Source organism: Acomys minous, assembly GCF_964271855.1.
Source record: "Acomys minous genome assembly, chromosome: 3".
NCBI lineage: Eukaryota > Metazoa > Chordata > Mammalia > Rodentia > Muridae > Acomys > Acomys minous.
In genome coordinates, this window is record NC_140485.1 from 20,983,326 (window position 1) to 20,998,055 (window position 14,730).

General features: G+C 43.5%; 1 protein-coding gene across 1 annotated transcript in view; it reads right to left on the reverse strand.

Moving 5' to 3' along the window:
• ACOXL (acyl-CoA oxidase like) overlaps nucleotides 1-14,730 on the reverse strand; it is a gene marked incomplete at its 5' end in the record, with an annotated part of 266,082 nt that overhangs the window by 105,274 nt on the left and 146,078 nt on the right. Inside the window, 2 exon segments of the mRNA XM_084774531.1 lie at nucleotides 1,103-1,171; nucleotides 1,175-1,192. Coding sequence (XP_084630657.1) covers nucleotides 1,103-1,171; nucleotides 1,175-1,192 — 87 coding nt within the window.

A 14,730-nucleotide genomic window follows, 5' to 3' on the forward strand; every position in this document is an offset into this window, starting at 1 on the left:
TATTCACCTGTTGTTATTGTTGCTTTTGTTTTGTTGTATATGCATGTATGTATGTATGTGCAAGTTCATATGCGCAAATGCATGTAGAGCCCTGAGGGTGATGTCAGGTGTCTTTCCTCATTGCTCTCCACTGTCTATATTGAAGCAGGGTATTTCACCAAACCAGAACTCTCCATTTTGTCTAGCTTAGCTAGCCTGCTTGTCCCGTGGAGGCCTGATCTCTGCCTCCTGTGTGCTGGGATTACAGGCAGCTGTCACAAGTGCCCCACTTTTTGTATGGGCTCTGAGGCTCTGAATTTGAGTCCCCCGTGACTGTGCAGTAAGCGCTTTACTCACTGAGCCATCCAATCTCTATTATTCTCATTGAAAAACACAACAATTATATCCTGTGTGCAATTTTATATGGTTTTACTTACCATAAGTTTTACATTTCCATTAGAAGCGGAACTGCTTGCAAGTCCAATTTCAAAGGTGATCTGTACTTCCCCACTGAGTGGTCAGAGTATGATTTCCATAACCATTTTGCTATTGGTATTTATTGCTATAATAAATTATGTAGTGGTGAGAATGTATTGCTTCAGTGTTTTTTCTTGTTTCTTCCATATTTATGATTACTGGGGTAGAGTCCTAGGGTAGAATTACACATAGTCTCACAGCAACATGCAAACCCTCTTATACCTCCACCAACAACGAGACTGTAGCATGCTTTCAGACATGAGCCAACTTGATAGAGAAGAGAGAACAGTGTCCCAATTGGTCTTAATATGCATTTCCATGTTTACTAGTGGGACTGACCAGCCCATACTTTTGAACTTAGCATTATGTCTTTCACTTGTTTATCTTCCAGGCCTGCACACTCTATTCAAATAGCTTTACTAGAAGAAAATTCTGACTTAGTACATGCAAGCAGTTTTCTGAAACTGCAAAGATATAGTTCAACATCAAAGCTGACCTAAAAGAGAAATAACCCAATCCTCTGCTCAACTGCCTAACAGGAAAACACCTGCCAATTAAATGGAGATATCAGATAAAGATAGAGGTTACAAAACGCTTCAGATTTTTTGGATAATTCTTGGTCTTGAAAATGTGTCCTGACTCTTACCTGAAGCATGACTACACTGTCACCTTCAAAGGTCACAAACACATCTGTGTCACATTTCAGGCCTGCGATTCAGTTTTCCATTATGTAACCCTGTTGCAGAAGAAGAGGAGGGGAAAAAGGAAGAAGAAGAAGAAGAAGAAGAAGAAGAAGAAGAAGAAGAAGAAGAAGAAGAAGAAGAAGGAGAAACACAATTTAATCTGCAATCCTATTACTATATAGGAAGAATAGTTTCTTCAAAATCAACAGCTCAGAACATGGAGAAAAATAAGATAACTGAGGATCTAACACCCGAGTATCTAATACCCAAGTATCTAATATCTGAGTATCTAACACTGGAGTATCTAGCACCCACATATCTAACACCGGAGTATCTAGCATCCACATATCTAACACCGGAGTATCTAACACCCGAGTATCTAATACCCAACTATCTAATATCTGAGTATCTAGCACCTGCATATCTAACACCGGAGTATCTAATACTCATGTATCTAACATCTGCTTTTCTAGCACCCGTGTATCTAATATCCACATATCTAACACCCGTGTACCTAATAATCACATATCTAATACTTGAGTATGTTTTACTCAGAATAATTTTTATCAATCACATTAGCTTTGAGGTCACAAATACTATTTTGAGTATTGTCTTCATTGATAGTAAAACATCTACAAAAGGTTGTTTCCTATTTAACTAATTCAACTAATTACACGAATACTCTTTTTTTCCTAGCTCTTCTGAATTCTACTAGTGGCTTGCACCCACTGTGTGCAAGAGAACGATGCCTTCTTCCACCCAAAACACTCTTTCTAAGGCTGACAACGACACCTGTGAGGATTATTGGAGGCTGGATAAAAGTTTCCCACTGACATTTCACATCTTAATGCTATTAGCTATTCTGCATTTTAAATCCACACTTTGACCAGCTTCCTCCTCCTTTTCAGCTTCCTCCTCCTTCTGTCCTCCTCCTTTCTTCTTCCTTCTCTTTCTCCTCCCCTCCATCCCTCCTTTTCACCTCCTGAAATTCTATTTCAAAGGAAATATAGGTTCAGGTCCAGGCAAGCGTGAGGGAAGCATGGCTTGTGTCTGGCCCAGGAGCTCTTCCCTGCCAAAGCCTCTCCACATGAAATATCTAGACCCCAATCCTCTGTCCAGATAGGCTTCCACAGGTCGCTGCAGTCTCTCAGTCATTTCAGAAGTGACTGTGCTGTCACTTCTCATACACGCATGGTACTTGCGATTTGCACATCTGCTCTGAATAAGGATTAGTCACATGTCAGCAGAGACCCTCAATACCTGGGGGACCTGTTTCATTTTTGAAAGTGGCTACAGGAGCCCCAGAAGCCTAGATACCTGAGATCCTGCTGACCACAGAGCTGATAAAACCTGTCACATCATCCCTGCTCCCTGCAGGAAGAAGTACCCTTTTAGGCTGGCCACATCTTGCACTCACTTTCTGCCTCCTTCAGTGTCATACTTACGGGTGTTACCACTCAAAGTTAACAGAAGCAAAGGGCTCTTCTGAAGCCTGTCAGAATCCTTAATGACTTTCGTGAAGTTCAACCAACCCATAGGCAAATAAATCAGTAACATTTCCAACCTGGAGAAGTTTTAGCTCCCTTCCCTACTACATGCACGCATACACACACACACACACACACACACACACACACACACACACACACACAGCTTAGCCGTCCTACCGGCAAACACAAGAAGTCAGCTTTTTAAACAAGGTCTCACTCTGTAGCTTGGGCTAGCCTTGAACTCAAGGAGAGCCTCCTGCCTTGCCCTCTGAGTACTAAGGTTACAGAGGTGAGCCACTTCATTCAGCTTTTAACAAGTTCTGACTCAGTGCACCCAGACCTCCTGGCCTTCCCACCCTGTGCTGACTCGGTTCATCATTTCGCTTCCACCACGCATGATGATTACAGCAAGAGACTCTGCAGAGGCATCACCTAACCCTGTCCACTGAGCTCTTCCTCTCAAGAAGAGTCCCTGTGACGTGGACATTGCCCCTAGTTTATAGACAAAGACAGGGAGGTCTGGGAAACATTTTTGCAGTGGCCTAGAGTAGACTCTCACATGTTCTGGAATGACAAAAGAGGCAGACATGAATAGTTCACCATCCAAAGAGAAGCAGCTACAGCTAAGAAATACAGCTGCAAACACCCAGGATGCACAACGCTGAGGAAACAAATGCGGCTATTTTTCCCCAGCATTGTTCTCTGCTTTCCACCAATGAAAGAGAAGAAACAGGCTCTTTACAGTGCCCTGGAAATGGGGTGATTAATGGAGGCTGTAAAGAGACAGTAGCCACAGCCCACTCACAGACAGTAGCAGTCTCTCGGTGGGCAGGCCACAGCGTCCTGTGAACACAAGAGGGTCCACCTTCTTGCCGAGTTTCAAATGCACTACTATTTATTTATCTCCTATCCCAGAATCCTTGCTTTGAACTCCGCATCTAGTTTGAAAGGGAAATAAAACTGTGTAATGAATCCAGATGTTCTGTGGCTCCTTGAGACCTGAGGAATTCATCATACATAACCTGGCCAGAGGCGGCCCCCCCCCTCGGCCCCCCCCAACCAACCCACCCACCCCCTGACCCCCAGGGCTTCCGACAGCTGGAAATGAAACAGCAAAAAGAATACCCTGTCCACCGCCCATGAGCCTCTGGTCTCTTCTCTTTGTGGAATCAGCAACCCTGTGTTTACCATCTAATTTCCTCAGAACAGGGTAGGAAGGCTCAGACTCACCACACTTTAAATCTTTAGGACATCCGAGGTGATTAATTTAGAAGCTAACTGTGCTGAAAAAGACCTAGTATCAAGTGTTGTGAGCTAAAGGACTTGGAACTCGGTGGACTTCCCAAGGGGGATTTGCAGCCGTATTATTTAGTGGCTTAAATTCTACATTTTAATGCTGGCACAGTGGCGCATGCCTTTAATCCCAGAACCCAGGGAGGCAGAGGCAGGTGGATCTCTGTGAGTTCAAGGCCAGACTGGTCTGGTCTACAAAGCGAGTTCAGGACAGTCAAGGCTACATAGGGAAACCCTGTCTCAAAAATACAAAACAAAATTCTACATTTTAGGTCCAAAACTCCCTGGGGACAAATGATTCTAAAGAGTCTGGTGGCAGGAGAGTGAAACCGGAAACAGATGTCTCAAGATTAGCCCATGAAATAAGCCAGAGGGAGGCTGGAGGAGAGGAGTGAACATACACGTATGTGCAAAAAATCCGTGTACTAGGAACAGTAGAGGCCGTGATTTTAAAGGGGCCATGCCTTGAGGGCCTTTTCCTCAGTTAACTAGCTCACTCCCATTCTCAGCCACACTTTCCCTTACTCTAAAACAACTTTTTAAATTTTATTTTATGTGTATGAATGTTATCAGTTTGTATGTATGTGTACCACCTGCATGCAGTGCCTGCAGAGACCAGAGGAAGGCACTGGACCTTCTGGAACCAGAGTCAGGGTAGCAGTGGGTGCTGGAAACCAAATCCAGGGCCTCTCCAAGAGCTGCAAGTGCTTTTAGTGCTAAGCCCTTTCTCTGTATTCTGTTTGTCCTTTCTTAATAGGCTGTCTACATGTCAGTGTCACAAAGCCTGGCCTGGGTGTGTCCTCTGAACTTAGATCTGTGGCTAGGTACTCCTACGCATATTCAGAGATTTTTCACTGTTTTTCTGACCTCTGTGGCTAACTTAAAAGGCATGGCTTTTTTTTCTACTTCGCCTTCTGGCGGCTGCTCAGATTTCCAGCTTGCCCATATTGTTCCTCTCTCTCCCTCCCTCTCCCCCCCCCCCCCTCTCTCTCTCTCTCTCTCTCTCAAATTCTAATAAAATTATCCTACCACTTGGGAGGCAGAGGCAGGTAGAATTCAGAGTTCAAAACCAGGCTAGTTTACAGAGTGAGTTCCTGGGCAGCCAAGGCTATACAGAGAAAGCCTGTCTTGCAAAACAAAACAACAACAAAAAAATTACCCTCGAATTTCCTTGAATCCATTTTTAAATTCTTTTATGAATGAGACTAAAAATTCAGAAAAGGAATCCCAGTTTCCCTGGTAATAGTTTGCTTTTTTAATTAAAATTTTAAACTTTTTATTAATTACTAAAAGCAATAAATAATCACCCTTAAAAAACAGAAAATCAGAAGGAAAAAAAAACCAAGGAGGCATGGTGGTATAGACCCATGGAAGGGTCATGGGTTTAAAGACATTTTGCAATATATAGCAAGGCCCTGTCAAAACAAGTAAGTAAGTGAATAAACAAATAAAAGAAAGAAGGAGAGAAAATCATTTTCTTTGTATTATTTTCTATTAATAATAGATTATTATTAATCTATAGTAATGCAGACAAATGCTTGCCTGGGAAAAGAACAGTCCAGAAGCCATGGCTCATGATGCAAGCCTGGGATCACAGAGCTAAAGCTGGCAGACAGGAACCCCACAGAGCAGGTTTGGGTTAAAAGGAGGCCTGGAATGTTCCAGGAGGAGGAGGAGGGCTATGACAGACCATGACAGGAGCAATCAGTGAAGACCTCAAGTCTTAAAGCCCAGCCCCACATGTGTTCTCAGAGAAGGCCATTCCCGAGCATCTGAGGAAAAGGAGAGGAACGGCTCCCCCACAGCCCTCGTCAAGCCTCAGCCCTGTAAGGAGGGCTGAGGCTGGGCAGTCAACTAGGTGTGTAGCTGGAGAGGCAGCCAAGGTCCTGTGCGGCAGACTCAAGTCCACATGAGGTGACACAGAGGAAAACAAGGAGCCCAGGGACAGTTGTGGGGGAACTCATCGGAGAACACACAGGGTCACCTTGGAGATCTCCTCCTCCACCTCCTCCTCCTCCTTTTCCTCCTCCTCCTCCTCCTCCTCCTCCTCCTCCTCCTCATCTGCCCCTTCTCACTCGTTTTGCATTTGTCTTCTAGCGGTTCCCTCACCCACTTCTTAATGTCTTCAGTGATTTTACTCCCCACTTCCGGCTTCCTTTGCCTCCGGCTCTACTCTCCCTCGCCTTGTATTTCTCCTTTCTCAGTTCCTCTCCCTCGTGCCTCCCTCTCTCACGTGCATTTGTTTTCTTTCTCACACTTCTCACCTCCTCTTCTGGTTCCCTTTTTTAATTCCAGATCTCCGGCTTATCGACACGCCTCCTTCTTCTTATTTATGTGTGCACTTCCCTTTTCGCATGCCTCTTTCTTATTTCTCTGTTCTCACTTCCCCTTTCCCATGCCTCTCCTATCTGGCTCTCCCTCACCCCACAGACTTCACACTCCTCACTTCCCCTTTTCTCATGTGTCACACCTGAACTTCTTTCCACCCCATAGACTTTACACTTTTCACTTCCCCTTTCTCATATGTCACACCTGAACTTCTTTCCACCCCATGGACTTTACACTTCTCACTTCCTCTTTCTCATGCCTTACATCTGGATTTCTTTCTACCCCCATAGACTTCACACTTCTCACTTCCTTTTTCTACTTTCAACAGTGTTGTTTAAGTCAAATTTCCCACTTGTCTGGCCCCCCTGGCTGTCCACTTACTTTACAAACCCCCAGCACACACTTGCCTTCCTTCGTTTCCTCTTCCCATTTATGTCAAGGGTCTCACTTCCTGTTTTTCTTCTCCTTTCTCACTTTTCTTATCTAATTTTCCCTTTTCCTTTCTTACTTCCTTTTTACTGCCTTTTAAAATATTTATTTGTGTGTGTGTGTGTGTGTATGTGTGTGTGTGCGCACGCGTGTGCCACAGCAGGTCCCCACAGAAGCCAGAAGAAATCATTGAATCCCATGGAGCTAGAGTTGCAGGCAGTTGTGGGGCACCCAACATGGGTGCTGAGAACTGAGCTGGGCCCTCTACAAGAGTAGAGTGTGTGCTTACCTGCTGAACCATCTCCCCAGCCCTAAAGGCATTACCCAACCAAACAACAACTCCCCCGCCCCGCCCACAGTGGCACTTTGTCCTTTCTTTCTTAAAATTTTGTTTATTTTCATTTTATGTCGATAACTGATTTGCCTGAATGTCTGCATGAGCACCATGTGCATGCCGGCTACCCAGGGAAGCCCGAGAAGGCATTGGATCCCCTTGAACTGGAATTATAGGCAGTTATTAGCCACCATGTGAGTTCTGGGAGCCAAATTCCACTCATCTACAAGAGCAGCAAATGCTCTTAGCCAACCCATGTCCAACCCCTTAAAGGCATTTTTTAAATTTTATTTTATTTTTAATTTTTATTTAAGTAATTTATTCAGAGTGTATCTCATTTGTTATCCCCTCACTTGTATCTTCCCATTCCCCCCTCCATTCCTCTTTCACCCTATTCCCCTCCCCTAGGTCTGTTACAGATGAGGACCTTGTACCCCACTATAAGATCACAGCCTATTAGGTCTCTTCCTGGTAGCCTGCTTACTCTTCTTCTGAGTGTCACCAGGTCTCCCCACCAAGGGGAAGTGGTCAAATAGGGGGCACCTGAGTTCATGTCCAAGTCAGTCCCTGCTCTCCACACAATTGTGGAGAATGTGGTGTCCATTGGCTAGATATGGATAGGGGTTCTAGGTTTACTGCATGCATTGTCCTTGGTTGGTGCAGTAGTTTAGTTGACTCTAGGGCTACCTCCAGACCAAGCTATTCCACTCCTTGGAATATACCCAAAAGGTGTTCCACCACACAACAAGGATATATGTTTAACTATGTTCATAGCAGCCTTATTCATAATAGCCAGAATCTGGAAACAACCTAGATGTCCCTCAGTTGAAGAATGGATAAAGAAACTGTGACACATTTACCCTATGGAATACTACTCAGCTATTAAAAACAAGGAAATCCTGAAATTTGCAGGCAAATGGATGGAGCTAGAAATGATCGTTCTGAGTGAGTTAACCCAGACCCAGAAAGATACACATGGTATATATTCACTTATAATTGGACACTAGGCCAACACAGATGTACCCTGAAAGTCTTAGCCAGAGACTGGGACAGATACTGAGTCTTCCTTTAAGGCATTTTTTTAAATTGGTGGATAGCATATGATTTTATCACATACAACAACATACTCTTAAGTATAAACACATAGTGAAACAATAATGCGAGCCAATGAATAAACATATCACCTCACACAGTTATCACTTTTGTGGTAAAAATCCATAGCACCCATACTCTTTAAAATTTTTAAAGAATACAATGTATCATTACCAATTAATCTCTCAAAGGTCCATTTCCCTTTCCTAGCTGTGATTCTATACCCTTGACCAGTGTCTTGCTACATTCCCACTCATCACCCACAAGCTCGGGGAGGTACCATCCTGCTTTCACTTCCATAGTACAAACTTTCTGGATTCTACATGATCAGGTCATGCACGCGGTATTTGCTTTTCTGTACCTGGATCATTCTACTTAACATAATGTCCTGCAGGTTCATATACAGTGTCATAAAATAGCAGGATTTCATTCTTTTTATGGCCTCACACATAGACAAAGAAAACATAGTATGTGCGTGTATATATGTACACACGTTCATGCTTACAAAGATAGCTATCATTAGCTGTGATCTTGGAGCTTCTCTTGGTCCCTTTTCTGTTACTACAATAGAATATGTGAGACTAAGTAATTTATGTATAATATTATATATGCACACACGTATGCAAACATACTTCATTCATTCATTGACGAATATGTAGATTGATTGTATAACTTGACTATTACAAATAGCGCCAAAAAAAAAAACATAGAGTGCAGACATACATTTAACATGGTAGTTTTATTTATTTTGGGGCACATATATAGTAGTGAGATTTCGGGATGATTTTATGACATTATTTTTAGTCTTCTGAGGAACCTCCGAGCTGTTTTCCATAACGACTGCACTCATTTACTTTCCTAGCAACAACACACAAGGATTTCCCCCTCTCCACATCCTAACCAACACTTGCTATCTTCCATCACATTTATAATAGCCATTCCTCTGGGAGGAGGTGATATCTTACTGTAGTTCTGATTTACATTTGCCTAATAATTTATGATGCTGTCTCATTTTATGTCCTTAGTAGCCACATGTTCATCTCATTTCTTATAAAAAATCCACTCAAATCTTTTGTCTAATTCTTTTCTGTATGTGTCTGTTTGTGTGAAGTACACTACATGTATGTATGTTTGCATGTGTGTGGACATTCATGTGGGTGCAATTACACATGTACATGTATGTAGAGGCCTTGTGGTGGTTTGAATAAAAATTTCCCCCATAGACCCATTGGAAGTAGAATTATTAGGAGGTGTGACCTTGTTGGAAGAAGTGTGTCACCGAGGGAAAACTTTGAGATCTCAGAAGTACAAACCAGTCCTAGTCGCTCATTGGTTCTTCCTGTTGCCCTCAGGATCCAGATATAGAATTCTCAGCTACCTCAGAGTAAACGTCTGAACTATAATCCAGCCCTAACTAATTAAATGTTTGCCTCCTTAAGAGTTGCCATGGTCATGGTGTCTCTTCACAGTATTAGAAACCCTAACTAAGACAAGGCCCAATGTTGATGTGAGTGTCTTCTTCAATTGCTCTCTGTTGTGGAAAGTTTTGGTGTCTTTAAAAACTCACTTATGTTATGTAAACATGTTTTTATTTTGTTTCCAGGTGTGGGATCTGGAGCTGATTCAGATTGTCCACAACAGCAAACTATTTGCTTTGTGCAGTCTCTGAGAGAGGCTCTTTGCCAGCTGCAGATAGTTTAATTCTGAGGACTCTAGAGAGGGAATAAATGCCAGAGCCCAGAGAGAGAATGAGTGCTCTGAAAGAGAAGAAAGCTGCTGCTCCCCCTGCTGCTCCTGGTTGTTGCAGTTTGACAAGAAAAAGTTGGAGATATCCTGAAATGAAAGATTGGACTTGTCCCAAAGAACTCAACAACCCTAGCCAGCAGGAAGTAGCTAAAGAGAACTCTGTCCCCTTTTCCCTCTAACCTTTCTATCCTGCCTGGCTGTTGGGTGTTGGAAGGGATCAGGGGTGGAGAAGGGAGAAAGAGGCATAAAAAACTAAAACAAAATAGATTTAAAAAAAAAATACAAGCCTGCAGCTCTCCACTATATTTCTCAAGGCAGAGTCTCTCACTGATTGCAGACCTCACTCATTCTGCCTGGTCTAGTGTATTGGTTACCTTTCTGTTACTGTGAAAGAAAATCTGGACCAAAGAAAGTTAGGAGAGAAAGGGCTTATTTGGGATTACAGCTTCTGAAGAGATATAGTCCACCATAGTAGGGAAGGTGTTACAGCAGGGGCATGAAGCCTGCCTGGTAGTCGGAAATGCTAATGGGGCTGTGCCCACCCTCAGTGACCACCTCACCTCCTAAACCTAAAGGTTCTATAATCTTCCCAAACAGTGCCACCAAATGGTACCAAGTGTCCCATATATAAGCCTATGGGGGACACTTATCACTGAAACAACAGCATCTAGCTAGCCAGTTTGCTGCAGGGAATCCCTTGTCCCTGCCTTCTGAGCCCTGGGAGTCTGTGCAGCCACTGCACCTGTCTGGCTTTCAAGCGAGCTCTGAGGACCCAACTCCAGCCTTGACTCTTGGGCAGCAAGCGCTTCATCCAGGAAACTGTCTTCTGGCTCTCATTTGCTGTGTTTGATTAGGGTTTCCTGTTTATGCATTTACTGATACTCAGAAGAGCACTGGGCATGTTATCTCCTTGTCCAAAGTTTAATTTTTAAATACGTCCCCATATCATAGGTTATCTCTTCACTCTCTTGTTTACTCTGCCACACAGACATCCTTTAGTTTGACATGATCTATTTTGTCTGCATCTGGGAGGGAGTGGTACCTGAATTATCCTTGCTTAGACCAATACCTTGTGTTGTTTTCCTCTAGATAGTTTTATTGTTTGGGTCTCACTTTTAAGCTCTCAATCAAGTTTGACCTAAGATTTGTGTATAGTTGAAGACAAGGACCTGGTTCAACTGTTTTGTGTGTGTTTGTGTGTCTGTGTTCCATTTCCCATTAGTTGGGGAGACTCTACTCTCTTCCATGGGCATTTGTGGGTACTGCAGCCCCAGGATGGGGGCCCAGTGGACCGCGAGGGAGGCTTCCATTCTACTCTAACAGTACCAGTGCCCATGCCCTCTGGCATACTGCACGGCACAAAAGAGAGGATCCTAACAAACTAGTGGAGCCTCAGAATGGGCCTGGAACATGGCATTGGCTGTTTCCCCCATCCTCACAGAGGTACCGGTGGCCTGGCACCTCCCCATAGTGCCAGTGGGATGGTTGGCTGCCCCAGAGCTCATGTCGATTCCCCATTGGTCCAAAGGCTGTATAAAAATGCTGCTGCACAATAAAGTAGCTCTGCACCTTGATGCTGGTCTCTGGAGTCTGTTTCCCAGGTTCATGACTCCGTCTCCCTCACGCCCTCCTGGATCCCACTTCCCACAGGTGTTCTTCACACATTTGTCAAATACCGCTTGGCTGTTAAGTGCATGGGTCTGTTTCTGGGCTCTCCACTCTGCTCCATCATCTCTGTCTGTTTTGATGTGAGACTCTTGCTTTTCGTCACTATGGATTTGCAGCCATGTAGTGTGATACATTGAGTTGTTAGTAATTTTGATCAAGGTTGCTTTGGCTACTCAGATCTTTATTTTTTTCACCATATGGGTTTTTTGGTAGTGTTCATTGCATTTCTGTGAAGAACAGCATTAAAGTTTGGGTAAGTAGTACAGCAAACATGTAAGTTACTCTGGGTGCTATGGACATTTTAATGATATTATTTCCATTCAAGAGCATGGGCTCCATTTCCAGCTTCGTGTCTTTTTGTGTCTTCTTCAATTGTTTTCACCAATGTTACATTGTTTTTGTTTGGTTTTTTGGTAGAAGTTTTTCTCCCAACCCCCACTTTAGCTAAATTTATTACTAGTCATTTTTTGGTAGCTATTATGTCTGAGATTGGTTTATCTCATATTGTATCAATATGTAGAGGTGCTGCTAATTTTGTGTGTTGATTTTGTGTCCTGAGACTCTATTAAATTCATTTGCAACTCTGTAGGATATTCATTATGTATTTTACTACAGTTTTTCTACATAAGCCTATCATCAGCAAACAGGATCAATTTAGCTTCCTTTCCATTTTTGATGCCCCTTTCTCTCTTTCTCTTGTTTAGTTGCTCAAGTTAAGACTTCTAGGCCATGTTGACTAAATGTGATGAAGACGGGCTTCCTTGTTTTATTCCAGATCTTAGAGGAAAAATCTAAGAACTTTCCCCCTTTCTGCATGTTCACTATGAGTCTGACATGTGACTTCATTGAATTGCAGTATTTTCCCTTCTGTGCCTAATTTGTAGAGTTTTGATCATGTAGGGATGCTGAATTTTGTCAAGCACTGTCTTCTGTATCTATGACAATGATCGTATGATGTCACTGTGCACTCTGGTAGTGTGATGTCACATTTATTGACTTGCATACATCAAACTAGCCTTGCATCCTTGTAATGAATTTCTCTAGGCCATGGTGAATGACCTTTTAATGTGCTGTTCACTTCAGTTTATTAACATTCTGTTGAGGATCTTTTTTCATCCATATAGTTATGTTATACATACACCATATAGAGACACACACACACACATTTCCCAAATACTATATATCTATGTATTGATAACACGAATGTGAATAAATCTTTGGGGGTCTGGGGGACCCCTTCTCTCAGCTATTTAACAGCACTTTAGGGCTTTAGCATAGAGTAAAGCTTTTCTTCCTTCTATTTGGGTCTCCCACGTGGGGCATTAGTTTATATATTCCTGGTGGAGCTTATAGGGGAGAATGGGAAAAGAGAAGGGAGTGGGGGAAAGAAAAAGTCATCATCCTCCAAAAGTGAGTAATATTTTCCATTAGCTGACTTCAGTCTTAATAAAACAACAGCGAATGAAGGGAAGAAATGTGGGCTAGACAGAGGGAACTCTAAATGCATGCTCCAAAGCCAACAGAGTCCTCAGTGGGTGACACAGCCCAGAACCTCATCTGTGAGAAGAGGGAGCACATTGGGAGGATGCACCACCCTCTCTCGGCCCTCTGGGTTACACTGAGCCTCTTAGCAGCTAATTGCAAACGCCACTGAGGTTATGTCCCATTTCAGAGAGAGCCCATGAAACAGATTTTATGATTCAAGCTCTGCATTTTGAGAGTTTAATATTTTCCTGCTGTTTTCAACATCTCAGGTTTTTTTTTCTGAATGATTACATTTAATAAATGTATCAGAACAAATTAGAAACAGGCTTTCTTCCCTCTTTTTAAACAAACTGAGGGTAAATTTTGTTAATTTAAAGAAGAAACAGATGCAATCAATCTTATTTGTTAGGGAAAGGGCCAATGAAAAACACATAGAAATAGACCTTCATAGCCAGGGGACTGCCTTAGAGCTGTGCTAATATTGTTTCTGCAAGCCCCCACCATTCACTCCTACAGGCAAGAGGCAAAGCGTGCAGAGACTGACCGTAACCCTTCTGCTGGCAGCCCAGATCTGGGCTGAGTCTTCTGACTCCAGAGCTCTGGGTCTAACAGAGCTGATGATGAGCTGGTCCACTTTACCCTCCACACTTCGAAGTGACCCTTCCGTTACTGTATTGCAGTCTCAGAACTTAGAAACTGGCCAGGGCAAGGGGCTATTCCTTCAGGAATATGGTCCCTAAATGTCTGCCCTGTGTTGTGGACACTATACTATCCGTAATGAATCAGACATGGCCCTGTCCTCAAGAGAGATAGGTATCAGTAGATAGACCAGTAAAATAGAGTTGGTCACGAAAAATCTGCAGTCATGAGACTGGGGAGACGGCACAGTCAGGACAAGCATGCGAACCCAGGTTAGATAGTCAGAACCCACAGAAACACACAAAAGAGCATGGCGTGCTTGTAATCCCCGAGCCGGCGAAGCAGGAACAGGTGGATCCTTGGCCCACTTGGAAAATACCAGGGAGTGAGAGAGCCTAGGTCAACAGAACAAAGGACAGGGCCTGAGGGACATCAGCCAAGACTGCTCTCTGGCCTCCACTCTCCATCTCTCTCTCACTCTCTCTCTCTCTCTCTCTCTCTCTCTCTCTCTCTCTCTCTCTCTCTCTCTCTCACTCTCTCTCTCTCTCACACACACACACACACACACACACACACACACACACACACACACACGGCAAGCTCCAAACAGGAAAAAAAAATAGTTCTGGGGGAGGTGGGGGGAATAGCAAGAGAAAGCAAAGTGCCATGTGCCTGGAGTCTTAACTGCTCAACAGAGAGAAGCGATTGAACCTAGGAATTCAAGACCAGCCTAAGCAACACAGCAAGACCTAGTCTTTTCTTTTCTTTTCTTTTTTTAAACAGGGAGTATCTTGTTTAACTTGGAACCTCATAGGAATGAATACAGCCAAGCTAGGAGTAGGAGCTACCTACACAAGCCAAGAGAGCAGAGAGGGGGCCACAGAGATCACACAAAGCAGACAGGGAGTAGAGGGAGGCTGGCCAGGGTCACATCACACAGGGACTCAGGAACCACCTTGGGCACTTCTTTTCTGGTGGCTTAGGAGCAAAGCAGAGTTAAAAATAAATGCTAAGGTTTGGAGCAAGATCACTTGATTTTATTCTAAAAGATGACTCCAGCTGCTGAGTGGAGCACAGACCATAGGAA